The 27,614-nt window shown below is 49.3% G+C and overlaps 1 protein-coding gene across 6 annotated transcripts in view; it reads left to right on the top strand.

Moving 5' to 3' along the window:
- LOC129469882 (uncharacterized) overlaps window positions 1-27,614 on the top strand; it is a 58,465-nt gene that overhangs the window by 4,303 nt on the left and 26,548 nt on the right. Inside the window, exons 2-3 of one of the 6 annotated variants that reach the window (XM_055257067.2) lie at window positions 4,858-4,963; window positions 24,971-25,515. The exons of 1 other annotated variant lie outside the window; for it this stretch is intronic. In XM_055257067.2, coding sequence (XP_055113042.2) covers window positions 4,858-4,963; window positions 24,971-24,989 — 125 coding nt within the window. In that variant the 3' untranslated portion in view covers window positions 24,990-25,515. Of the gene's footprint in view, window positions 1-41; window positions 15,255-22,751; window positions 23,946-24,970; window positions 25,516-27,614 lie in introns of those variants that run through there. 4 more of the 6 variants (XR_010118028.1, XR_010118027.1, XM_055257068.2 and 1 more) reach the window with 4 other exon arrangements.

Below are 27,614 nucleotides of genomic sequence, written 5' to 3'. Positions count from 1 at the left end.
GGGACCCTGGGCATGGGGCAGGGGCGTGGGGGGGGGGGCAGGGAGCGGGTGGAACAGCGAGGTCAAGCGTGGAGATCCCAGTTGCGAGTCAGCTCCGCGCCGCGGAGCAAAGACAGGACGTGGATAATCTTGGGAGGGAGACGCTGAACTGAAGAACAGAAAAGAGAGATAGAGGCAGAAGTGAGGAGAGAGGGACAGGAAAAGAAAATAAAGGCAGAAAACCAGAGAAAAGATGAGACGGAGTGCGGAAAAGCAGGCGGGGATAAAGGAAGGAAAGATCTGTCGCAGAAATGCGGGAAGAGGTGGAGGAAAAGAAACAGAAAAGAGACCCAGAGAGAGACCCAGCCACGAAGAAGGCCGCGGGGACGGGCGCGGAGCCGAGGGCCCTGCAGGCACGGAGGGGACGTCCCGCGGGTCTGGGGGTGTGCGGCTTTGGGACAGGCGAGTGCGTGCGGAGAGAAGGAGGAAGCGTGTTTGGTGCTAGACACTGCGCCCGTGGAAAAGCGGCTCTGGGCAGGAATCCAACAAATAAATAAAACGTCTAAGACGGCGTGACAACAATGTGTATTTGGGTGCGTGCCCGTGTTCCTCTGTCTGAACACAGTCACACCCAGTAAGGAAGACAAACGGGGCTCGTGTCTCACAGTAATTAATCCTCTCACTAACTGATTCTTTCCCCTTACCTAATGGCGGTGGTCACTGCCGATATCTGGAGAGATATCAAGTGGGGGGAGACAGAGAGAACCCCAAAGCTAACGACCTTTGGGACTGGGATTGAGTTTTTTCTGGACTTGGCAGCTCTAAGCCCTGCCCCCACCTCCACTTTTGGGCAGAGTTCCATAGATGTTGCTGCTTTCCTTCCCCTTCCAGGTTTTGGGCAGCATTAATAAAGATCTCCTGAGATTAGGGTGATGTGGTCACACACACTGAAGCCCTTCTACCGCCCTCCACCTGGGGAGATCAGTTTCAGAGACTGAAAGCCACCCCTGTCCCTGGGACATTTCTCACCTCCCTGCAATACCAGTTCCCCCTCTCATGTTGTTCCCCCAGGGGCCCAGACCCTGCACCCCCTTCTTTCAGGCAGTACTAACTCTTCCAAGGACCTGGGCGGTGTCCTGCAGTCCCCTAGGGCAGGTGAGGTTTTGAATGGGCTGAGAAGCAGCCTGGGGTTGATGGAAGGAGAGCGGTGGGAGGTCAGGGCAAGGATGGGGAGAGACTTCCAGAGACAACCCTCCTCAGACTTGGGTTGAGAGACACAGAGGCGCAGAGGGGCGCAGTTGCCACCAGGCAAGAGAGAGAGGCCTCTAGGGACAAAGGAGGGAAAGGTGGCCTCTATGCACTGTGGGAAGGAGCGCCAAATGTGTGAGAGGCAGGAAGGTGGTCATGTCTCTGTGACTGTGAGGGTGACAGTTCTGGTCGCTTTGTGTGAGCATGGGGAAGCCCCCTATGTTCCCTCACAGCACCCTCAGTTCTCAGACTGGGGAGAAGAGGCAGGGGACTGGTCGGGGACTTGATGGTCCCCTTGGTAGCTGAGTTGGCTGGAAGGGGTCCAACGCCCATGGTCTGTCTGGTAATGCAGCTTTGAGGCTTGGGTTTGGGAGGTGAATGTCAACTCTCACCCCTGTGAGGTGGCAGCTTTGCTCTATTGGCCTCCTCAGAGGCTAAATAAAGAAATGCTGAGATCTATAAACCACCCAGCCCAGAGAGAAAAAGGAGGGAGGAAGGGCAGCTCCTTAGAAAAAAATCCACCCCCCCCAACCACTAAACACATTTTTAATTGTCCCTTGGGAACATTTGTACATTTGACCAAAGCGAATCTCAAAGCAGTAGCAGCAAAATGAGTCAGAGGGGCTGGTGGTCCAGAGAGAGCTGGGGATCGCAGATGAGGAGGCGAGGAGAGGTGGCAGGCATGTTTGGGAAGGTGAGAAACTTGGCTCCTTTCCCACCATCTCTGTCAAGCTTTAGAAAGAAAGTGAGCAGGAGAAATAAAGTTCCAGGGGAAAGAAAGAGAAGGGCATATAAAAGGCAAATCCAACCCAGAAAGGAAAGAAAGTGAAGAAGAAAGAAAAAGGCGGGGAGGGGGAAGAGACTATAATAAAAGAGGGTGAAGGCGGCCCCAGGAGGCTGGGCCTCGTCCCAAACCATCCGTCTTCATTGTCTCCGTGTGTGCAAAGGCAACTCCAGCATAAGGAAAACCCACTATTGGAGCCGAGGCTTTATTTTATATCCTATACATCAGGAGGGAGGCAAAGCTTTATTTTCGCCAAGAGACAGATATTTTATTTCTCTCTTACGGTTTTATGTGTGAGAGATGTCAGGTTGCCACAATGGATGGCTAATGCATAGGCAAGAGGAAGCCGTGTTGGCATGCTGTGTGTCATGGGGTCTTGGGGGGGTGAGCGGGCCTGGGATTTAGGGCTGATGGGACACTCTGGGGGATTTCTGCTAAAACATCTCTCTTCATAAATCCAGAAGCGTGGTCAGCTCAACAGGGAGAAGAAGGAGTTTTAGAGAGAAAAGAGTTGGGCTTAGTAATAAACGAACACACAAAGGAACCGCTTACCTTCCAACAGGCTCAGGCAACGGGGGCACGACAGCCCCATGGAAATGCAGAGACCCATGTCCATGCACACAAGCGCCATTCACAGGGAAGTATTTTCCTGACACAAAATCCAATGTCAGTTTCCTTTCCTTTCCCCGTTTTATATTTTTCCACCCCCCTTCACCAGAAATCTTTTTTAACCTCCTCAGAGCCTTGGGGGAAAAGAGCCATTAATTTGCAAATCATCTGATCTGTGAAAGGATCAAGATGCCTGGTTTTCACTGCTAAATCCAATGTCTTGAGTGGACACAGAGGCACACACAAGCCCGTCATGCTGCCAACCCTTGGGAGCGTAGGTGCCAGATCTGAAGCCAAGAAAAGACTCCCTCTCCTCCCGGGACCTGCAGCTGAATTAAGCCTTAGATTCCAAACTGCATAATGTTCGTATTTTTAAACCTGGAGAGAAGTGGAGAGATGAAGGGGGACAAAAAGAGGGGGAACTTTGTTAATTAACATGTTCCATTCAGGACTTAGACTAATTGTCTTCCCCACTTCCAGCCGCCCTCTGACCCAAGCCATTTCTTACAGGAGTTGCTTTTATTCATTATCATGTCCTACTCTCCTAATTTTTGGATTAATATCTACTTGTTTAATATCTACTGTGGAGCAAAAACGTGACCACGCTCTTTCTTTTCAGAGGGTCGGAAGCAGCACAGGATTCCTAGACAAGGAGCGTGGAGACTTGGCTATACTGTCCCTGGCCATTGGGGAAGACATTTAGCCTTTCCGGGCCTCAGTTTCCCATCTGTAACACGAGGGGATTCGGCTAAATGATTACTGAGGTCCCTTCCAGCTCCGACGTCCTCTGACCGAATGAGATAATGTGTGAAAACACTTTGTGAACACTAACACCGGATGAATGCCAGGGATCATTATTACGATTCTAATCAATCCTCTTTTCTCCACATGGATCTTGGCTGTTTAGTGCCAGCAAGCAGGCTAAAGGGGGCTGAAAGCAAGAAAGCTTAGCGGAGACGGAAAAGCTCTGTGCCATGGATGGGAAAAAAAAAAAAAAAAACCCTGCATCTCCAGAAACATTGTGTCTCTGTGTGCCCCCTGAGGCCTAGTGGGAAGCGTTGGGGAGGAGGAGGCCTGACTTGGTATGACCCATTTCGGTCTACATGGCGGCAGAGTGTATTTCTTCAAAAGCATTGTTGGTCTCCAAGTGACTGACATGGGAACCTGATGGGAAGGCGATTTGCAATTGTTTTTTTCCAGGAAGAAAGAAAGAGCAAGGTGTAGCTGATTAGCAAGTTAATTATTTCAGTACCCCAAGGGTTCCAGTGTGGTGGTAAGTTGTCCAGCCCTGGTATAATTTCACAGTCTGTGCATTTCCTGGTGAGCACCTGGGGTGCCCGAGTCTGTCTCTTTCTCCTTCCACCTGCCTTGTGTCTTCCTGACGCACCTGGGGAGATGAGCAGGGGCTGGGGAGGTTGATGGTACAATGTACACATTTGGCTTAGGCTGCGGGTGGGGGCCACACCGAGAACAGGGTGGAGGAAACCCAACTGATGCCATCTACCTCCGCTGAGTGTTTAATTATCTGGCCCTTTCTTCTTTAAAAAAATCTTTTGTTTAATAAATATTAATGAGGCTGGTTATCGGAAAGTGTAGTTGCCATGAGGTTATTTCCCCAGCCTTAGCATGGAAAGAAACTGGGTTTGAGGAGCCTTTCGGCCCCTCACCGCCTCCTACCCCAACCAGCTCTCCCATGCTCACGTTCCGCAGCAGCTCCTCTGGTCTCACTTCAAGATTTGATTCCCCTTGGGGGAGGGTAGGGGAGGCAGGATCGTGTGGTCAAATGGACACTTCCCCTCGGAGAGATAAGTTGGAGATGTGAACATTAGCCTCAAGAATTAACAGCTTCTGCCGCTCTCTGCTCTCAGGGCTGAGAGGGCCAGCCCGCCGCTGCTCCTTCGGAGATGGATGAAGGGAGGGCTCTACAGTTTACTTAAGAGTGGTCCCATCTGCTCAGACTGGCCTTTCATAAGGGGAGGGATTTATGCAGTGTCCTTGTGCACAGACCTGGGATTTGGCTGAAAACCTTGGGCCTCTGAGAATATTACTGAACGCTAAAACGTTCAGCCATGGAGATGATTCATGATTTTGTCTGCATGGACAGGGTGTGTGTGTGTGCGCACGTGCACGTGTGTGTGTTTGTTGGGGTTGCACGCACAGTGATGATGGGTGCTATTCACCGTTCTCACTTTGAATCCAAATGTTAGGAAACTTTTTTTCCTTCTGTATTCACTCAGGAGACAGGCCCTGGCACCAGGCTCTGGAGAGCCCACTTCCTGACTCCAGCGGTGCGAAGATGATACAATACTTTCTGGTGCTGACATTCAGCTGTCCCCCAAACAGGTTGGCTGATAACCCTGCTGGTCCCTGGAGAGGGACCGGGGGCTGTCTAAAAAGACAGTTCTGATGACTGCTTCATTGCTAGTGCAGAGGATTTGGGGTACAGGGGTGGAATTAAGTCCAATTGCTGTTTAAATTGGACTTGGCCTCCTTTATTTTACAGTCCTAAGGGGTCTCCAGAGGAGAAAAAGTAGTGAGAGAAACTTAGAACACAGGAAAGCAAGCATAGAGAAGAGTTTCTTGTCTCAATCTTGGTACTGCCGTGCCAAAATGAAGCCCAGGGATGGTTAAAAACAGATCCTAGGGGCCGGGCACCTTGGCTCAGGCCTGTAATCCCAGCACTTTGGGAGATCAAGATGGGAGGATTGCTTGAGGCTAGGAGTTCGAGACCAGCCTGGCCAACATAGTGAGACCTCATCTCCAAAAATAAAAACTTAAAAAAAATTTTAAAAACAAAAACAAAAATACAGATCCTAGGGAACAGATCTTTGAGGTTCCCTGTGGGATCTTGGCCTGACTCTTGGGAGATGAAGAAGTCCTTGGTAAGTTTGAAAATATCTACAAGTACCATCTATTCAGGGGACTAAATGTGATTTCTTTTCACTGCCCAGTGGCTGGATGGTTATTGGTGGTCCTACCATCTTGCTCATGTTCAAGTTTGGTCGTGTAGATGAAGACCTCAGCTTCCCAGCTCTTACTGTTTCTTTTCCCTCAGGCCATTCATAATTTAGCTAACATTCTAGTCCATTGACCAGCACGCATTTTGAAAGGTGACCTGGCAAGCCTGTAACTGTGTGCAAGGTTGTTCTCATTTAGGCTCCAGGAAGGATAGTTTTCCCATAAGAAAGAAAAGTGGGCGAGAGGCTGAGGTGGGAGGTTGCTTGAGTCCGGGAGGCAAAGGTTGCAGTGAGCTGAGAACCATGCCACTCACTACCTTCCAGCTTGGGTGACAGAGTGAGACCCCATCTCAAAAAAAAAAAAAAAAAGAAAAGAAAGAAAAAAATACATGAGAGGAAGGAACTATTTACATGAATCTTTTAATGAAGGATTTGCCAATCCGATAAGTACGAAGCGCCTTTTCCTCCTGAATGAGTAACTATGTCAGTGAATGTTGAGGGTCTGCAGAACCTATAAAAAAATGCTTTCTTTGGTCTCTCAGTTTTAACACATGCTGGGGCTTGGGCCTGCCTCTGACAGACTGGGGAGGACTAGACACATTCCAGAGACCAGGTCTTGGAGTGTTATCTCTTCCCCCACCTCAAATCCTCACCCTCCACTTTATCTGTCTTTAGCACAAATGCAGAGACCTCCTAGGGAAGTGTGAAGGGATGGGTTTTCGTCAGGTTTGGGGAAGGAAGGGGAATAAGATGAGCCCCAAAGAAAGATGGGGGTCACTTGGAATTTTTAGATGACACTCTTTTGTTATACTTTTTGTGTGTTGTGTATTATGTCCTACAAATCATGCATTTGTTACAGTAAGCCACAGTGTGTACGTGTGTTTGCCAAGTGCTGCTTGGCCAAAACAGTGTTAAATAAAATTGTAAGAAATGCTACCAGGGCCTTGCATGGGTTATTTAATTCTATCAATGATAAACAACGTTAATGTGTAGCATCTCAGTTGGCACAATATCATGTTTCATTTATATATGCTGAGATATATTTAAGCATGAAAGATACAGTTTTCCAACATATATATTTCTCAGTGATTACTCAGGGGAAGTGTGATAGAAACAGCAGAAACCTTTCTCTCTCAATAAACCTGCATCCTGCAAACACAGACTGCCAGTCACACTTAGCCACATGGCCAGCCAGCCATGTACATATTTTCGTATACATGCCTTCACAGGTAAGTGTAAATGTAGATTTTAGAAATGTAGATTCAGATTTCTGTACTGATACACGATTCTAGATACATGTAGCAGCACACACAGGCAGCTCTTCAAAGTCTTTGTTATATTTACACATTTTCTCACACACTTACCTACGCTGCTGCATAGATGGATGATAACAGCAACATGCATATCATCCCACATGTGGATATGTATGTGTACACATGTTGGTACTCTCACTGCCAAGTGCTGATGTGCCCGGAAGGGTGTGTGCCCACATGCAGGAGACTGTTCTGCCCAGTCTCCTCCTGAAATGTGCATTTGTGTGCATGTGCACATTTGCACACACACATGCACACTCCTCCACCCCTGCTCTGGGGAGTACACTAAAATTCACTGACACGCTCCATATGGCCATGGAGCAGCAGCTGCCCTGTTACTCTTGGAGGCTCCAGACCTGGTGGACAGTTTTTTTGACCTGGGAACTGTGTGTTTGCCCTATGAACCCTGAGGCCTTCAGGATGGGAAGCCTGGAGGATCAGGGTCAAGATGCCAGCCTGTCTAGCCTCTGATGAAAATAATATGAAAACGCAGGAGTGGGACAGGGGGTTGGGTAGCTAGTCTCTGCAGACAGATGCCTCCAAAAGAGGATCGACCTTTTATTTGCTCATTTGACAAACATGTCAGAGAGGTATATAGGAGTCAGGATGCCTGATCAGCTTCTCTGATCCTGATTCTACTGCCAGTTAGCTGTGTGGATCTAGACAACCTGCTCTCTAGGCCTCAGTTTCCACATCTGTAAAGAACGGGCCTCAGGCTGGACGTGGTGGCTCATGCCTGTAATCCAAGTACTTTGGGAGGCCAAGGGGGGTGGATCACCTGAGGTCAGGAGTTTGAAACCAGCCTGGCCAACATGGCGAAACCCCGTTTCTACTTAAAATACAAAAATTAACCAGGCGTGGTGGCAGGCACCTGTAATCCCAGCTACTTGGGAGGCTGAGGCAGGAGAATTGCTTGAACTCGGAGGGCGGAGGTTGCAGTGAGCCAAGATCGCGCCACTTCACTCTGTCCCCCTCCGCCAAAAAAAAAAAGAATGGGCCTGGATGTGCAGTTCTCAAACTTGGATGCACGGAGGAATCATCTGGGGAGCTTTAAAAAAATACGGATGTCTGGGCTCCACCCCAGACCAGTTAGATCAGCATCTCTGGGAGGTGAGTCCCTTGCATCTTTTTTTTTTTTTTTTTAAAGCTCCCCAGGTGATTCTATGTTTAACCAAGGTTGAGACCCAGTGGCTGAGATGGTCTCCAAGGCTCTTCTAGACCAAAAGCTCTATGACATGGAGGACTTTCCATACAAAAAGCACTGTACTGGGTACCAGGGCACCCGCTGAAACATCTACATTTACTTGTATAAGGTCATTAAAAGTTATTAAAAATTATTCTTCTTTCAGTTTAGGCAAAGAATAATTTCAAACAAAGTATATTTATCCTGGAAACACTCATACTTGCATTTCCAGCTCTCTTTCTGTGTCTTTGTTTTCTTTCCAATTTATCTCTCTCTGACTCACTCATCAAGCATTAATTATATGCCACATATACAAATACTATACGTGGGGATCTGATAAATGTGATAGATACCTTTGCTACCCACACATATTTCCTGGCTAGCTTCTCACCCAAGCTGTTGGATGGCATAATATTTTTAGCAGGGTAAATGATAAGGCACAGGCTCCAGGAGGAAAGTTTTCTCCCCCCACACCCCAAGCCCAGCTGTGAGTGAGAGAACACCAGCCCCCAGGCCCATGCCCCAGTTCTGGAGGCTGGCATGGTGCTGAAGAACGCATTGAGCTGCGTGTCCTAGAAAGCTGCTCTCAGACCTGGGCCTTTGGGAATCCCACATTAATATTCTCCACTAACAGTTTCCCAGGCAGGGCCAGTCCCCCTTGAAAACAAACCTGCTCCGTGACCACACCTGCCAGAGAAGACTGCCTCTCATCCACAGTAGCGTGCAGAAGGCAAAACTGAGACAAGACAGCCTGAGCTGCCGCCTGCAGGCCCCTTCTCTGTTGGAGGATGTTTAGGAGAGTATGGGGGAGGGCTTCTGCCTCTCATCTGCGGTGGGATGGAGGAGAGGGTTTTCATTCTGCGTGGAGGGCCTCCACTTTTCCCTCCATGTAATCACTCACTCAGGCCTCCGAGAGAAACTCAGACGGGAGCCTGCTTCTCTCTTTCCCTCTCTCCCTTTAGCTCCACTGGCCTGCAGAGTTTTGGATGAGTTTTCTTTAGGAAAGTTGTCCCAACGTGGCCACAGTGGCGGCTCTTCTGTCCAGGCGAGTGACAGAGTAGGGATCGAGGCTGAGACCCATGGGTTTGGTCTCTAACCCTCTCATTCACTCCTCTTTGCTGCCTGTGTCTTTGTTTATCTCTGTATTTTCCCCCCTCCCTTTCATTTTGTCTTCTCCCCTGATGACATACGGAGTCAAGTCCTGGCCACCAAGGTGGCCTTGAACATAGTGTAGGAGAGGTTGCTGGGCACAGCGGACCTCTCATGCCATGCCCAGTCCCTCTTCTCCCCTCCCCTCTCCTCTTGCATAGAGGATGAGTTTGGTGCTGAGGAGGGAGAGGCAGCAGGGGATCCTCAGATTCTAAACTCTGATCCAGGGCCCAGCTTCCTAGGCTTGAGTCCCTTCCCAGGGCCCACCTCCCCTTGGGCCTGGGGAACGTCACACCCCAGGAAGTGATGGATTCCCCAGGCACCTTCAAAGAGCTCTGCATTTGTTTGCAATGCAGACCTTGAATCTTGCTCTGGTCATAAATGTTGTTTATTTTGACTAGGACCTACTGAAAGGGACTGAGAGGTATAGAAGGCAAAGAGAATTCTGTGGGGAAGATCATAAAACCATTAGCAAGGCAGGGCTTCTAGGGGTCACAGGATCACAGACGTTTTCTGGCTGGAAGGAGCACAGGCCATCAGGAAGGTCAGAGATGACCACTTTGTCAGCAAAAGGCCTTCAGGGGCCACACAGGGCTAGGGTGGGGGTCGTTGGGCCTCTTGTGTGTGGACTTTTTCTAGAAAGTGGACCTAAGATATGGGGTCATGACCCCCCAGTAACCTTATGCCAGGCCGGGGAGGCCAATCTTGCTGCATCTGATGGATTTGCCCTCCTGGTGGGAAGAACCAGTTGCTTGGCTGTGTAGCAGAGCCTCCTATCCTAGGGAGCGGGCGCAGCTCCTGGGTGGAAGATTCTGCTTCCAGCAGCTCCTGGGGAAAAGACTTTTCTTCCACTGCTATTGATGGAGCAGCTGTATGTGCCAGGGGGTGTGCCTGGTGCTCTTCTAGTACCTTGTCTTATTCACCCTTCGAGACAATGCTTGAAAGAGATGTTTTCGTCTCCATTTTGCAGATAAGAAAACTGAAGCTCGTAGAGGAGAGGTGGTTTGTTCAAGGTCACACAGCAAGTTAGTGATAAGGCTGGGAGTAGGCTTTAAGACTTGGGACTCTTTCAACCTAATCTTCTCCACATCTCTTCTCTTCTTCACCATCTACTGTGGTCTGGTCTTCTGCAGCCTGAGAGAACAAATGGGAGTAGGGTTCCCCTCCCTCTAAAGCATACGTTGGGCTGACAAAAAACTCAGGAACAAACTTCCTTCTTTTTTTTTTTTTTTTTTTTTTGAGACAAGGTGTTGCTCTGTCACCCAGGCTAGAGTGCAGTGGCGTTATCATGGCTCCAACTCATGGGTCCAACCTATCCTCCCACCTCAGCCTCCCAAGTAGCTGGGACCACAGGAACATGCCACCATGCCTGGCATAGAGATGTCTCCCTGTGTCACCCAGGCTGGTCTTGAACTCCTGGGCTCAATCAATCCTCCTGCCTTAGACTCTCAAAGTGCTCGGATTACAGGCGTGAGCCACCGTGCCCAGACTGCAAACTTACTTCTTGTAGGGGGAACAGCAGAGTCTTGGGCCCCTTCCAGTCCCTGGCATAGACCTGGCTCACTCTTCAGAGAACGTGCTCCCATGCATCCAGTCCACAGTCAGGTAGCTATCCTGGTTGCCTTTCACTCATGGTGTGACTCAGAGCAAGTCACTTCACCATTCTGAATCACACCTTCCAGATCCACCTCCAGACCTGGGGGCTCTGTGGAAGGTGAGGCTTGGCGGAGGCGGTGGCAAGAGGAGCCCTCTTGGGCTCCTGTTTGGTGTGATAGCTCAGGGCTGGGCAGGAGGAGAGGAGACTTGGTTTTGCCCCTAAACCTGACCCAAGTTACATAAAGATTCTTCAAAAGCAGGCAAGGCAGGGCTTGGTAAGATCCCCGCTGAGCCCGTGAGAGGCAGAGAGCCAGGGCAGAGGCAGCTTAAGTAGCAGTTCTTCCCTGATCCCCTGACTGTGTAATCCAGTTGCTCAGAGAATGGAAAATCCCTTTCACCTCCCCTGGCCCCCTCCCCCACAAAGGCCTCCTAATAGGCCTGCCAGCTTTGGGGTGCTAATCTGCCCAGACATCACTCTGTGAGCAGGTTGCCCAGGGTTCCAATCCCAGCCGCCCCACAGTGGGAGACGGGGAAGGCTGGGAGGGGAGGTGGTTCTGGGAGTTGAGTGTGGGGGATTGCCTGCTCTCTGGCCTGCCCAGAAGATCAGAGAAACAAACAGGCTCTGTGCTGAAAGAAACTTTGGGGATGGAGACAGGGCACAGGATTGGAGGGAGGTGGGCAACAGGGCTGGGTCCCCTGGCAGAGGTGCCTTGGGCGGGGCTTATTATGAAACAGTCACTTCATCCACCAAGCTCCTTTCATTTTTACTTAAAAAGGGCCCCCTCTCCAGCAACTTCACCTCCCCACCCCCTCCACTTTCACCCATCCATCCACTGAGCCGCTGACAGCTGCCCTGCGGGTGAACTCCTGATCGCCCCGTGGCTGGGGCTGGAGCGATACCGGAGGGGTTCAGGCCAGATCACTGCCCCCTCCAGCCCTCCACCCTCACCTCCCAACACACTCACTCCCTCCAGATAGGCCCACCTCCATTCCCCTGAGTCAGCCAGAGAGAGAAGAAAATGAAGGAGGCGACAAAGCAGAAAAAAGGACCTGGAGGAGGATGAAAAGAAATAAATGAAGAGTGGAGAAGAGGAAGAAAAAATCAAACAGAGAAGGAGGGAAAGGGAGGAACCCGAGAAGGAAGGAAAGAGAGGAGGAAATGAAGTACAAGGAGAAGATGGAAAAGCAAGAGGAGAAAGGAAAGAAGGAAGGACGAAGAGAGAGAGAGAGCAGAGGCTGGAAGGCTGGAGCCCAAGCCCAGGCTATCATCCTTAATAGCTGAAGATGCTGAAGGGAGGGGAAAAAACAGGGTTGGGGAGGACTGGCGGGAGGAGGAGACCGCACAGGTAGGATGGGAAGTACGAGGTTGCTCCAGGTACGACGCATGAGCCTGGATGGAGCCTCACCCACCCAGCTCCCAGCTCTGGAAACACAGCCCTCCCTCTGGACGAAGGTCCCTCGGTGCAATGCCACAGACTGTGTCCACGGCCATGCAGGCTGCAGGCAGAGGAATCTCTCACTTGGGGTGGTCAGAGTTGTGGGACTGGCTGGATGGAGCCCTACGGTCCCTTCCTTGGATGTCAACAGCGTCCACCCCAGGCTGCATGACCATGCCAGTCTCAGCTGGCTTCACCACCTGCAGCGTCTGGGTCCTGCCTGCTCCCTTTGGTTACAGTTAGAAATTTCTCCTGATTTGAGATTTTATCTTACGATGGACTGGGCCTTAAAGACCAAGTACTTTCCACCTGCTCATTTTATAGATGCGAAACAGGCCTGGAGAGGGGAAGAAACTTGTTTACAGTCACATTGTGAGTTAATGGGGCGCTCTGCCTTTCTAAGACCAAGGCTGAGACAATAGCCAGGGAGGACAAGGGAGTGTGGTGTCTCTGCAGAGGGCTCAGCGTTTGATTCCCTCTGCTGGGAACACAGCCACAGCATTTTATATCCTAGATGAGAGAAAACATTTGTGGCTACGATAGTTCCCGAATTTTAAGTACCTACGATACACCAGCTTTGTATTATTCTCAATAACTCCTCATACGTATCCTGTCATGTAGATATTCCATGCCCTGCATTTACAGAGAAATAAACCAAGGCCCAGAGAGGTTGAGTAATTTGTCTGAGGTCACACAGCTAGGAATTTGAGCCGGGATTTGCTCAAAGCTTATGCTGAATCTCTTATGCCATGCTGTCTCTTGGGTGTCCATAGCCGACACTCTTCTTGCCTACCTCATTCCTACCCCACCACCCCATACATAGCCCAGGGATTGAATCTGAGGCGTTCTCATGGCAGCTGGAACTGATATTGCCAGGGAGAACGCAGCTGGGTGGACCTGATCATGTCTCCTCATCTCCCCTCAAAGACCCCACAAAGACAAGGGGAAGGTCCCCTGAGCCTCTGTATGATTTATCTGATGATATTGTTATTTTATGGGATGGGCCAAAGAGGTGTCAGGAAGCAAGTTCGCTGTAAATCTCTTTTCTCTGCTCCCTTTCCCTCTGCGCGTCCCCTCCTGGGATTTATGGTGAAATCTGTTCAGAGCTAGGGACTTGGGGCTTTGAGTTCAGGCTTGGGGTGGTACGGCAAGGGACCATACATCTTCCTTCTCTGGGATCTGCTAAAAGTGTGCTATCCACGCCCCATCATGAGCTGCAGCATTGAGTCCACAAAGCCCTTATTAAGATCTCCATGGCACTCGAATAGCTCTGCAGACAGAGCACATGACCTGCAGCGGAGATGTGTTATCTGGACCTACCCACAGGCTGGTGGCCTATGTGTGGCCCCCTCACTGGTGGGCATGAGTTTCTGAATCCAGCCAGGAACCCGGGAACAGAGCGCACTGGGAGCAGATGTGTGACCCCCACACGATAGCTGAGGCCAGGAAGAAGTGGCGGGGCTGGGGGTGCTCCTCACGGAGTGGCAGGTCAGGGGCTAGCTGGAAAGGAACCTGCTTCTGGGTCCTTTCTGAGATGGGGGTGCACAGGGAGGAAGGCAGCTTGAAATTTACTCCCTGCCCCGGGGCAGGCAGACTCAAAGTGACTGGCCCTGCAAACACTGCTATGGGCTCTGTCACTAGGGGTGAACACAAGGTCACACACTTGAGAGGGCAGATGAAGGCTGGGCACCCTATCCACCTTCACACTTCTCCCCTCCTCGGGGGCTTTCATGGCTGCAAATGCTGGGCTGATTGTCCCAAGCTGAGCTTGTCCAGTCAGAGGCCAGTATGTGCTGGTTGCCGCCAGAGGCCTAGAGATAGCTCAGTCCAGGGACGGAAGAGACAGGAATGAGAGGAGGGCAGAGGAGTGGAAAAGGAGGGAAAGGAGGAGTTAAGGGGAGGGGAGGAGCAGGGAGAATAAAGGAGGAGATACTAGCAAAAGCCTTTGCTGACCTGCCCCCCACCCAGACCTCTCCTCCACTGTGATGAGAAATCTTCTCTCTTCACAACTCCTTAGAGGGTGCTAGTGTGGCCTCCTGCCCATGGTGGCCTCCAGTATTCATGAGCCAGTTGTTGCAGAGGAATTTCTTCAAACAGTCCACGGCCCCTGGATGATTTATCTTGAGCACCCATGACTCCCCACAGTCCCAAGTCCAGTGTGCAGAATCTTAGGGAGGGCTGGGTGAATCCTGGCTAAATGAATACAGAGAAAAGAAAAGGGGAGAAAAGAAAAGAGTGGATACCAGGTGTCTCCCCCACCCCGTCCTCACCCTGCTCATCTCCTGACTGCCTGAACCAGGGCTGTGCTGTGTCTCCGGTTAAATATGTGGAATTATCTATTACAATACTTCGATATTTATTACATTGATTTCGCTTTAAATGCTTTGTAAATCATAGCAAAAAATAATGGCCTTCCAACAGAGAGTCATATACCGTAATCAACTGGAAGAAAGTCGGCATTGTAATTTAAAATAAAAAAAAAAATCCTTATGTGAGTCTCTCGTTTAAATTAAGAGACAGGACGTGATTCAAATAATAAGACCCAAGTGAGGCTGGTTTTTCTTGGCAAATTAGTAGAGGTTTTAACTGGAACTGAAAAGGTGTTAAGGTGGAACACTGACCTTATTAGACCTTAATTATCTTCTGTTGTTACATTCCTGGAGCCGAGGGTTGTTTTTTTTTTTTTTCTTCCAAAGTGGCCATGTTAAACCTCATCTCAGGAACTTTGGCTTTAGAGGGATATCACTTCTCAAGAGGCATTAGTGGGACAAAAAGCAGACACTTCACCAGTGTCCCTTTTCTCCATCCTCGAGTTTCATGGGCAGCCAGAATTGCTGGTTTGGAGGCAACGTTCTTGTCATTGAAAGCTGAGAATTTGCCCCACTCACGTCCCTGATTCCTTTAGTTTTTCACCTGTAGCCTTCCTAGTGGTAGCCTCCTCTCCCTGGATCTAGCTTCAGCCCAGGCTGATGGAGCCAGCATCCACCTGGCCAAGAGAGAGGAGAGGGATGCATGTGTGTGGGTGTGTGTGCGTGTGTGTGCGCATGTGCATGTGTGTGCTGATTAGTGGGACACAGTGGGCAGCATTTTCCTCACCATGTACTGCAACCTTCCTATTCCATGGCCAGAATTGGCTGATCATCAGTCCCAAAGCTGACCAGGCCCAGCCCAAGATGCCCACAGCACTTAGAGATAAAAAATGGAGCAAATGCCACCCCCTTAAAAGGAAATCATGCAAGTCAATGGCCTAGCACTGTGCCTGGCCCAGGAAGGCCTCCAACCGTGGTAGTTTTATTTTTGCTGGGAGGAAGAGCACTCGGCAGAGGGTTCTTTTCACTTGCTTCCAGACTCCCTCCCACATGCCCTGCTGGCCCTGGGATGGGGTGCAGCAGTAGGGAAGAAACAGCGAGCCCCAAGAGTCCTCAGGACAGACATCCATTCTGCAGCCACACGCCCCTCCCTGAAGATAACCCACTTGAGCTCTTTTTACTAAACGCCATTGGCTCCCATCCTCCCCCTGGCCTCCAGATCAACTTTGGTCTGATTAGGGTGATGGAGAAATTTTTCCGAGGCTGGGTCTCTTGGGGACCATGTGTGGTGGTTCATCACTATCCCAGGGAAGGTCGGGGTGGGGGTGGAAGATGACGTTGAATCAGTGAGAAAGGTCTGAGGGTGAGCAGAACCTGTTAGGCCATCACAGGTGGGACAGCTCCCCCAAGGAGGAGGAAAACCAAGGCTTTCAATGGTTGCCTATCAGCGGAGAAGTGGGGCCAGCGCTCTGTAGAGGACCTCCAAAATCCTAGAACATCAGGTCGAAAGGATTTTAGGGCCATCTCAGCATACCCCCTTGCTTTGTGGAAGGGGATGCTGAGGCAATCTGAAATGATCAAACACCCTGTGTGAGTGTCCAAGAGTGGGGGCAGTGTTGAGATGGCAAAGGAGGGGACACAAGAGCTATGGGTGCTGTGGCCTCTGACCTGGAGGCAATCTTGCTCCAGCTGAAGGGGCCCTGGCGCCTCAACATGCAAAGACCCACCTTCAGTCTTGGCATAAGTGGGTGAATCCTTGCTTCTGGCCAGTTGGAGTGACCCTTTCTGGATCCCGGTGACATCTCTCATCACCCAGAAAGGCCACATGGATGAAGGAGGGCATGCCGGGAGGAGTCAGATGTCTAGGCTTCAGCCCTGCATGATGCAGGGAGCACTCCCCCTTTCTTTTATTATTATTATTATTATTGTTTATTATACTTTAAGTTCTGGGATACATGTGCAGAATGTGCAGCTTTGTTACATAGGTATACATGTGCCACTGTGGTTTGCTGCACCCATCAACCCATCATCTACATTAGGTATTTCTCCTAATGCTATCCCTCCCCTGGCCTCCTACCCCCCGACAGGCCCTGGTGTGGGTTGTTCCCCTCCCTGTGTCCACCTGTTCTCATTGTTCAACTCCCACTTATGAGTGAGAACATGCGGTGTTTGGTTTCCTGTTCCTGCGTGAGTTTGCTGAGAATGATGGTTTCCAGCTTCATCCACGTCCCTGCAAACGACATTTTTTTATGGCTGTGTAGTATTCCGTGGTGTATATGTACCACATTTTCTTTATCCAGTCTATCATTGATGGGCATTTGGGTTGGTTCCAAGTCTTTGCTATTGTGAACAGGGCTGCAATAAACATACGTGTGCATGTGTCTTTATAGCAGAAACACTCCCCCTTTCTAAACCAGCTTCCTCCTGGACCCACTTTCCTAATGCAGCGTGTGGCTGATGAGAATTTGCTGGGAGGCTAGTTGCTTAATAGCTTTGTAAACTGTGAAGTGCCGCACAGGTAGGAGGGACTGTCGTGGCCAGCCCGGATAGCCAACCCAGACATCGAGAGGAGACTTAATCAGACATTCATTTGCGGGCCCAGAGTGAGCTTCTGGCTTTTACCTCCCTCTTTTCTTTTCTTTTTTTTTTTCTGTTAATAGTTTTTTATTTTATTTTATTTTTTATTATTATACTTTAAGTTCTAGGGTACAAGTGCACAACGTGCAGGTTTGTTACATATGTATACATATGCCATGTTGGTTTGCTGCACCCTTACCTCCCTCTTTTCTACCTTCCTGTGGCTTAACTCCAAACTCTGCCCCACCAGGGAATGGGACAAGGGAAGGAGCTTAATCCTCCCAATAATATGCCTCCGAGATAGGTATCAGCGTACCCATGTTACAGATAAATAAACCGAGGCCAAGAGAGATTAAATAACCCTACCCTACAGCTGCTGAGAGGCAGCACTGGGATATGAACCCAAGTCACTCTGACTCTAGATACATCCGAATCCCAAGGTGGGAGGTAATAGCACACGGTGGGATGTGAGCTACATGAGGGCCGGGATTCATAGACGATTTGTTCACTCCTGTATCCCCCAGCCCCTGAAGCAGCACCTGACACTGTCAACAGTCAATATTTTAAAATAATACATATTGGCTGTGTGCCGTGGCTCACACTTGTAATCCCAGCACTATGGGAGGTCGAGGTGGGCGGATCACCTGAGGTCAAGAGTTCGAGACCAGCCTGGCCAATATGGTGAAACCCTGTCTCTACTAAAAATACAAAAGCTTAGCCAGGCATGGTGGCGGGCACCTGAAATCCCAGCTACTTGGGAGACTGAGGCAGGAGAATCACTTGAACCTGGGAGGGGGAGGTTGCAGTGAGCCAAGATCACGCCACTGCACTCCAGCCTGGGCATGACAGAGAGATACTGTGTCTCTAAAATAAAATAATGAACATCAACATTCATGTAAAAGTTTGGTGTAGCCAAAGTGAGCTAGGAATAAAAAAGTTATTAGGAGCTATATCTTACATCACCGTTTTACAGAGGGCTCTGTGTGGTGGATAATTTGAGGTGACATTTCTTTTTAAAGATAGAGATGGGGTCTTGCTACGTTGTCCAGGCTAGTCTCGATCTCTTGGCTTCAAGTGATTCTCCCGAATGGGCCTCCCAAAGTGCTGGGATTACAGGTGTGAGCCATGGGGCTGGGATTACCTGCGTGAGCCTCTGGGCTGGCTAGGGGTAGCAGTTGACTGTTCACGGTAGTGGTTTCCCTGGCCATGACAGAGGTTTGGGCCTCAGAGAGTAGCTGAGTAAAAAAGAAATAGCATTAGCAGTGAAGTAAAATCTCTGTGGACATATATAGATTATATTAAAATTACGTCATAGCGGCAAATCCTACTTTGCCCCTTGGTAGGCCCCTTGGGAAGATCTTATGGAGAAGAGAACACTGCATGCTTTAAAAAAAAAACCATTACAGCCTTTAATTATATATATATAAAGATATAGGACCTTGATGCAAGGAAACCAACTTTTAATTCATCCTGTTTATTTATTTATTTTGAGACAGAGTCTCACTCTATCGCCCAGGCTGCAGTACAGTGGCATGATCTCGGCTCACTGCAACCTCCACCTCCCAGGTTCAAGTGATTCTCCTGCCTCAGCCTCCCGAGTAGCTGGGATTACAGGCATGCACCACCATGCCAGGCTAATTTTTGTATTTGTAGTAGAGATGGGGTTTCACCATGTTGGCCAAGCTGGTCTCGAACTCTTGACTTCGGGTGATCTGCCCACCTTGGCCCCCCAAAGTGCTGGGATTACAGGCATGAGCCACTGTGCCCAGCCCCAATTTTATTTTTACTGAGCACCTACTACGTGCCATGCACTGGGTTAAGCCTTGGCAGGTTCAGAGATGTCCAAGGGATGGCCCTTAGCTCTAAAGAGCATCTCAAGGCCAGGGCCCTTAGGGAGCCCTCCCTAGGGAGAGCCAGGGGCAGCAAGGTGTGCTCAGGGGCTTGCTCTGCCCAGTGTGGCTCTGTTTGCTCTCATTCCGGGTGGGTGGGAGGGTCAGCTTGCTGCAAGAGATCAGCCTCGGGGGGTCTCTCTTTCTCCTGTCTCTCCCTCACCTTCCACGCTCCACCCCCTCCTCTGGCTGATTGAAAAGGTGCAAGGGGGAATCTGAGAGATTCTGTGCTGTTTGTTTTGGGTTCAATGGAATCTCATTTACACGTGTTAATTGCAACTAATTGGCACTAATTGGATGAACAGGAAACCCTCTGGGAGCACTCATACCTTTAATTTGTAGTAAATATCATTAATTAACATATGCTAATTAGAGCCAATTAACATTGATTAAGAGTTGCCAGCTACTTGGAAAGTACAACTCTGTGTCCTCCTTCCTTTATTGTCTGAAGTCAGCACAAAATATGATACATGAAGTCTGAGGAGAGGAGAGGACGGTGCATGGAGTCGGGTGGCATCTCCCAGTGAAGAGCATCACGGCTCCAGCAGTCCTCACCCAAGCTGGGCACTTAGAGGATGGCACCACCCTGACCTTCCCCAGGGAAAAGGGGTCTGCAGGGGAAGGGCCCTGCAAGATTAGCACTTCTCAGGGAGCGGGAAAGAGCAGATGGTGGGAGGTTCTGGGTGCTGAGATGTTCTCCCTTTTGCCTGGCCCCCAGATGGCAGACCCAGCCAGGGTGGGTTGAAGCAGGACTGGAGGTCAGCTGGTGGGGAGACTGGGGCCACTGAGAGCAAGGAATGTTTGGGACTCCTCCTCCAGAGATGAGGGGTGGTGAGCTACCCACTGCCCATTGACCCAGTACCATCTGGCATGGGGCGTATGTGTGTGGCCAATTGGAGTGACCCTTTCTGGATCCCAGTGACATCTCTCATCATCCAGAAAGGCCACGCAGATGAAGGAGGGCATGCCAGGAGGAGTCAGAGGGGCATGTGTGTGTGTGTGTGTGTGTGTGTGCACAAAGCCTCCTCCATCTGACATGGATGTATGAATGGGGATATATCTCCTCCATCTGACACGAGGTGTATACATGATAGGACCACCTCTGTCAGACATCTCCTTTGAGAGTTTTGAGATATTTTTTTACTGAAGACTAGGATGCTGTTCAAACTTCCCAGAGTATGGGTGTCAGTTAAAAAAAAAAAGGCATTTGCTTGAGAGCCAGAAGGCTTTTAGTTTCCACTTTCAGTTCTGTTACTAATTATGGGACCCTTGGGATTCATTTAAAAAAAAAAAAAAAAAAAAAAAAACATATACATTGTTTTATTTTAGTCTAATTACAAAAGAAATAAATGTTTATTGCAGACCTCACCCTCTCCATTGCTTCCTTCTGTAATGGGCTTCTGAGGCCCCGCCCTTCCTCTTCTATAATATTCACCTTGTCGTTTTGTGTTCAGTGCCCATCTTCATCAAGACGCTGTGAGTTTCCCGAAGACAGGGTTTAAGTCTGTCTTGTTCATTGTGCTATTTCATAGACAATAAAAATACTTGCTGGCTGGGTGCGGTGGCTCATGCCTGTAATCTGAGCACTTTGGGAGGCCGAGGTGGGAGGATTGCTTGTGTCCAGGAGCTCAAGACCAGCCTGGGCAACGTAGAGAGACCTTGTCTCTATAAAAAATAAAAAATTAGCTGGGTCCAGTGGTGCATACCTGTGGTCCCAGCTACTAGGGAGGCTGAGGTGGGAGGATCACTTGAGCCTGGGAGGTCAAGGCTGCAGTGAGCTGAGATCATGCCACTGCACTCCAGCCTGGGCAACTGTGAGACCTTGTCTTCATAAAATTAAAAATAAATAAAAATAAAAATACTTGTTGCACGAATGAGTGAATGAATGAGTAAAACAAAAACCATCTGTAATTTCTACCACCACAGAGAAAAATGACATTTGGGATGTGTGTGTGTATGTGTGTATATATATATATATATCAATATCTACAAATAAAGCATGTCATATGTAAAGCGCACACACACACACACACACACGGCTGTCCCAAAAGGCTTAGTGTAGTTTTTGCTTTAATAACTTCAAAAGTGTAAATGCTACAAACTTTAAAGAACAAAAAAAATCTAAAACCTTAATAATTTCAAATTATTATACACTTAGCATTGCGCCCTCCAGAAAGGCTGAACTTGTTTACAGTTCCATTAGCGCTGGATAAGAATGGGGGTTCCTCAGATTCCAGCTAGCCCTGGGCACTACTTCTCTCTTTGAGCCACCAGGTAAGTCATTAAGCCCTTTTACTCATCTGCGGAATGGGGCCAGTGACATCAGCACTACTTAACCCTCCTGGCCTCTCATGTGGGAGAATGGGGGTGATTTTGTGACCCAGAGACAGGAGTGTTTGTTCTTCAAGAGATTTGAGTGTTATAGCTCCCAGATTTGAGCTGCTGGCTCTGATGAAAAGAGATGGGGGCCTGGTGGGACAGAACTTGGAGAAACCTCACCTCCAAGGGAACCTCTGTGGGTAGATCTTCATTCACCTAACTCAGAGAAATAGGGCTTCCCTGGAGGGGTTTGGGGTTCAGGACAAGGCAAATCATAAAGGCTGGAAAAGTCCCCCCATAGCACCACACAGGGTAAAGTGAGTTAAGACCCCCTGCTGTGGGACAGGCCCCTCTTCTATATTCTTACATGCGTTCATTCCTTTAATCTTCCCACAACCCAATGATGTAGGTTACTAGTATTAACCCATTTTGCAGATGAGGAAACTGAGGCTCAGACAGGTTAATTAACATGCCCTAGGTCACACAGCCACCAAGTGGCAGGGCTTCGATGTGAATGGAAGTTTAGAGCCTGTGCTGCCTTTTGTGTACTGCACCCTCCCTTACACCCACCTCTGGCTTGAGGAAGCTGTGGCTCCCGGGGTGGAAGCCCCAAGGCAGGGAGCCCCCTGCCCTGCCTAGGTCCCAGCAGCACCGCTGCCTGAGTCCAAGTGGACCCCCGTTCCCAGCTCCTTCCCCATGGAAATCTGAGGTCTGAGGGAGAGCTGCTGGCGAGGTTTACAGCAGCTTAATTACCAAAGTGATTTTAATTTGTTTTTGTTAATTGAAATCTCATTAAGCAAGTAATTTACTCCAACACAGCTTAGGAGTCCACAGTTCCATGGGTGAGGAGGCTAAAGGAGTTTTTAGAACTTGCCTTCATCTGGGGACTGTGCCTCTTACCTGATCCCGTGGCCTGTGTGCCTCTGAGCGTGTGTGCACACGGGCTTCCCACAGAAGGGTCCCCCGAGGGGACCAAGAGCACCCTTTCTCATTCTTTGCCCATGCCCCCCTGCCCCACTGCCATAGGGCTCTAGACCTTCCCTGCCTTGCCTGTTCCCCAGAGCGATGAGGAAAAAGTGAACCTGAGCTGTCCCTCTGCAGTGGATGTGTGTGCCCAGGTGTGTGGCATGCGGTGCAGACGCACACAGATACCGTTTCGTATTCACTTATTTTCGTGCCAAGTGCTGTTCTAGGCACCAAAGGTGCTGGGAGAAAAATGGGTCTTCACTTCCTATAGTAAATAGCTCCTTTGCCCCAAATGGCCTCAGGGACAGAGGTCATCCAGGAAAGAGGCAGTTTCTGGGCTGGCTTCTCCCCTGTCTCAGCCTATACAAGTGCCCCCACCTCTCAATATCATGTTGTGGCCACTTTTCCAAGGAGCATTATCTCCCTGTGTCCTCCAGATGCACTGCCTTTCTCCTCGGTGTGTTTCTACTGAGTTGTGTGGGTCCCTCCTCTCGATTCATTCTTCTGTGTACCAGAGAGACGTGCTTCTCTTGCTAGCTGGACTGAAGCACTGTGAGGCAGAAACCTTGCTTTATTTATCCAACCTGAGATGCAGGAGACAGAAATTCTTCAAAACCTGTGCCTTACAGGTGCTGTTTAACTATTGTGCAGCAAATGAATTGATGAGTTGTGTGTCCTGCCCCTCCTTTAGAATGCAGCTGAAATGACACTTTTTGGCAGGAGACGGCGGCGCACAACTAAGATTTGTAAACACTGTTTTTTTAAATTGTGGTGGAATACGCATAACATAAAATTTACCATTTTCCACCATTTTAAAGTGTTCAGTTCAGCGGCATTAAGTACATTCACATTGTTATGCAACCATCACCAATGTCCATCTCCAGAGCTTTCTCATCATCCCAAATTGAAACCCTGTACCCATTAAGCAATAACTCCCCATCTTTCCTCCCTCAGCTTCTGGCAACCACCCTTTTACTTCTTTCTTCATGAATTTCGGTCCTCTTGTACCTCATGGAAGTGGAACCCTGCCATGTTAATCCTTTTGTGTCTAGCTTAGTTCTGAAATGGCACTTTTGTTTTTTTGAGATGGAGTTTCTCTTTGTCACCCAGGCTGGAGTGCAGTGGTGAGACCTTGGCTCACTGCAACCTCCACCTCCCGGGTTCAAGCGATTCTCCTGCCTCGGCCTCCTGAGTAGCTGGGATTACAGGTGCCCACCACCATGCCCGACTAATTTTTTGTATGTTTAGTAGAGACGGCGTTTCGCCATGTCGGGCAGGCTGGTCTCGAACTCCTGACCTTGTGCTCCACCGCCCTTAGCCTCCCAAAGTGTTGGAATTACAGGCGTGAGCCACCGTGTCCGGCCGTCACTTTTAAAGGGAGGTCTTTTCTGAACCCTGGACTCTGTCAGTTCACCTGTCACATGTTCCTGGGTCCCCTTCCATTATTCTCTCATGCAGCACAAGTCCTTGCCATTGTCTTCCTTCCCCAACTGTAATCTCCAATAGGGCAGAGGACACTTGGCTTCTTCCGGGCTGGGGTCCTGGCTTAGATGTGATGGTTTTCAACAGGGTGTTTCACAGTGGGGCCACCACAGGCATTTGGGGAGGCCAATTCTTTTTTTTTTTTTTAATTGAAACAGGGTCTCTCTCTGTAGCCCATGCTAGAGTGCAGTGGCAAGAACACAGCTCACTGCAGCCTTGACCTCCTGAACTCAAGGGGATCCTCCTGCTTCAGCCTCCTGAATAGCTGGGACTACAGGTGCACACCAACACGCCTGGCTAATTGGCTTATTATTATTATTTGTAGAAATGGAGTCTCACCGTGTTGCCCAGGTTGGTCTCGAACTCCTGGGCTCAAGCAACAGGAAGGCCAATTCTTCATTGAACGGGACTGTGTGGGCCATTTAGCATTCCTGGCCTTGCTTATTCAGTGCCTGTAGCACCCCCCAAATAATTGCGACAACCCAAACATACCCTCCACATCTTCCTACCTTCCCTGGGTGGGGTGGGAGTTTGAAACTAGTGCAATTGCCTGTACACTGCCTGGCACATAGTAGGGGCTCAGTGAGCGTGTGTTGAAAAGGTGACTGAGAGTGTGTATGAGCCGTGCCTCTGACCTGGCTGGTGCTTCTCCGAGATGGGCACATGTGCATATGAGGCTGTGGCACGTGCCGCTCCTCTGGCCTGTGCCCCTGGGTGTACTGTGCCAGCTGAGCATTCTGAGTCCTGCTGTAGACCAGGACCCTGCTTCTCTGGAGTTCTGTCTGCATTGGGTGTCCACATTTTTTGTCTCTTCTCATGGCCCCTGGCTGCCTCCTCCCTTTGCCCCTGACTATGGCCACTTGGTAGATTTCCAGGCCTGACATTTCGAACATGCAATGCCATATGTATTGCCACTCTCAGGTAATTATCACGTAAAATTAAGCTAGTCTTGTACATGAAACCAGCAATTAGCCAGGGATTGAAGGTCAGGGAGAGCTCGTTTATAGAGTCGCTAACAAAATGTTAAGTGGAAGTGTGTGTCAGATGGGCCAGGAGGCTGGATTAGCCAGGGTCGCAGCAGTGGCACTAGAGAGCTGGTGGAGACTCCTAGCTCTGTAGTACTGGGCACAAAGGGAGGAGCCGGGGATTTATAGCTCACACTTTTCTCTTCCAGCTCTCAATCTGGGGCATGACTTTGAAGGGAAGGTTGCTAAGCCTCCTAAATCCCGATACACACCAATGCCATTTCCCCACTCATCTGGAAACCTGGTGGGTCCTGCCTAAACGCCTGTATGTCAATTCCACCTCCTGCTTGGCTGCCCACCACACCAGGGTTTTCCACTCAAGGCTTTCAGATCTGCTTTGGGCACCTGAAGACAGAGTGAATCATCTTTCAAGAGTCAGAAACTTTGCATGTGCCATTCCCTCTGCTTAGAATGCTTTTCCCTTTCTCCCAACCGCCTTATAATCAGCCTGGAAAAATATTTATTTCTGTTCCTAAAATCTCAGATATCACTTCTGCAGGAGCTTTCCCAGATGCCTCACTTTATTCCAGAAGGAGCTATCGCCACTTTTGCCTGGCGAGTACGTTTTCACGGTTACACTTATATGCTATGGCAATTTATTGGTGATTTGTCTGTCTCCCCTACTCAATAGTGAATTATTCATCTGTCCCTGGAAACCTGGAACTGCTCAATAAATGTTTGTGGTGTGAATATACATATTATTCTCTTCTGCCTTTTGTTTTTTTACATACTCTTCAAGGCCCTGCTCGGGCATCACCTCCTTTGTGTAGCCTTCCTGGATTCACTTCCCTGGTAGAATTAATTATGCCTTCTACATTCCCATGGCACTTTGTGTGTGATTTCATTACAACACTTGCCAAATTGCTTCATAGTTCCTTATCGGTCTATCTGGGGCTACCACATTGCACAACTCCAGGGGACACAATTTACATTAAATCAAGCAACACAGAGATGGCACCTGTACTTGCCCACTAGGCAGTGACCTTCTGCAGAGCAAAGACTCCATGACTTTATTAACACTCTGCATACAATGTGCTTTTCTTGTCCACGTTAGTGTCCGCTCAGAATAGGTATGCAATAAACATACAATGAACACATGTTTAATTATTCAACAGGGACAGGAGGTTCAGTGGAGAGAGCTCTAGAGTTGGAGACTGGGGACGTGGTTTCCAGTTCTAGAGTGCTGTGCAGCCTTAGGTGAACCACTCAACCTTCCTGGTTCTCATTCTTTAAAATCAAGTCATATATGCTGAAGTGCCTAGGACAAAGTAGGTGCACAATGCGTGTCAGTTTCCCCCTTTTCTTCATCTGTAAAACGAGGAATTTTAATATTCCTTGTATTCTTCTTCTTTTTTTTTTTTTTTTTTTTTTTGAGATGGAGACTTGCTCTGTCACCCGGGCTGGGGTACAGTGGTGCGATCTTGGCTCACTGCAACCTCTGCCTCCCGGGTTCAAGCGATTCTCCTGCCTCAGCCTCCTTAGTAGCTGGGACTACAGGTGACCGCCACCGTGCCCCGCTAATTTTTGTATTTTAGTAGAGACGGGGTTTCACCATATTGGCCAGGCTGGTCTTGAACTCCTGACCTCGTGATCTGCCCACCTCAGCCTCCCAAAGTGCTGGGATTACAGGGGTGAGCCACCATGCCCGGCCTATTCCTTGTATTCCTGTAGAATGATGAGGTCTCAGGATTGGAAGGAGTTTTGAAAGGGATGTGGCCTAACCCTTGGCATCTTTGGGAGGTGGTCATCGAGTTCCGGTTCGTGCATCTCTGGTAATGAACTACTTCCTCACAAAATAGGCTATTCCACCTTCAGACAGCTCTGCCTTGAAAAGAGCTCTATTGTCTGACTCTTGGCTTCCCAGAATCTCCACCATACGGACCGGTTTTGTATCATCAGGCTAGTCCCACTGCCTCAGATGATAGTCATAGACAGCGATCTGCTCTAGGCTCAAAGATGCCAGTTCTATTGGCATTCCTTATGTGACTTGATTTAAAACCCAGTCACCATCTTGGTTACCCTCCTCTGAGCTTGCCCCTCTTTGTCCAAAGACCTCTTAAGATGGAGCACCAGAAAAGGACAGGACTCTCACCTTCCTTTTCTAGAACGTGTGCTTTTTTTTTTTTCTGAGATGGAGTTTCACTCTTCTCACCCAGGCTGGAGTGCAATGGCGCGATCTCGGCTCACTACAACTTCCGCCTGCTGTGTTCAAGCGATTCTCCTGCCTCAACCTCCCTAGTAGCTGGGACTACAGGCGTGCATCACTATGCCCGGCTAATTTTGTAGTTTTAGTAGAGACAAGGTTTCACCATGTTGGCCAGGGTGGTCTCAAACTCCTGACCTCAGATAATCCACCCGCCTCAGCCTCCCAAAGTGCTGGGATTACAGGTGTGAGACACCACGCCCAGCCAGAACATGTGCTTTTATTAATGGAACCCAAGATTATGTTGTTGGCATCTATATACCTTGGTTTTTTCTTTTTTCTTTTTTTGTTTTTGAGACTGAGTCTCGCTCTGTTGCCCAGGCTGGAGTGCAGTGGCACAATCTGGGCTCACTGCAACCTCCGTCTCCCAGGTTCATGTGATTCTCATGCCTCAGCCTCCCAAGTAGCTGGGATTACAGGAGCGTGCCACCATGCCTGGCTAATTTTTGTATTTTTAGTAGAAGAGTTTCGTCATGTTGGCCGGGCTGATCTCGAACTCATGACCTCAAATGATCCACCCACCTCGGCCTCCCAAAGTCCTGGGATTACAGGTGTGAGCTACTGCACCAGCCTATATCTCTTTCAATCCT

The sequence above is a fragment of the Symphalangus syndactylus genome, chromosome 20, assembly GCF_028878055.3.
Source record: "Symphalangus syndactylus isolate Jambi chromosome 20, NHGRI_mSymSyn1-v2.1_pri, whole genome shotgun sequence".
Lineage (NCBI taxonomy): Eukaryota > Metazoa > Chordata > Mammalia > Primates > Hylobatidae > Symphalangus > Symphalangus syndactylus.
Note: the sequence above shows the minus strand (reverse complement) of the source record. Positions and strands in the feature narration are given on the sequence as shown.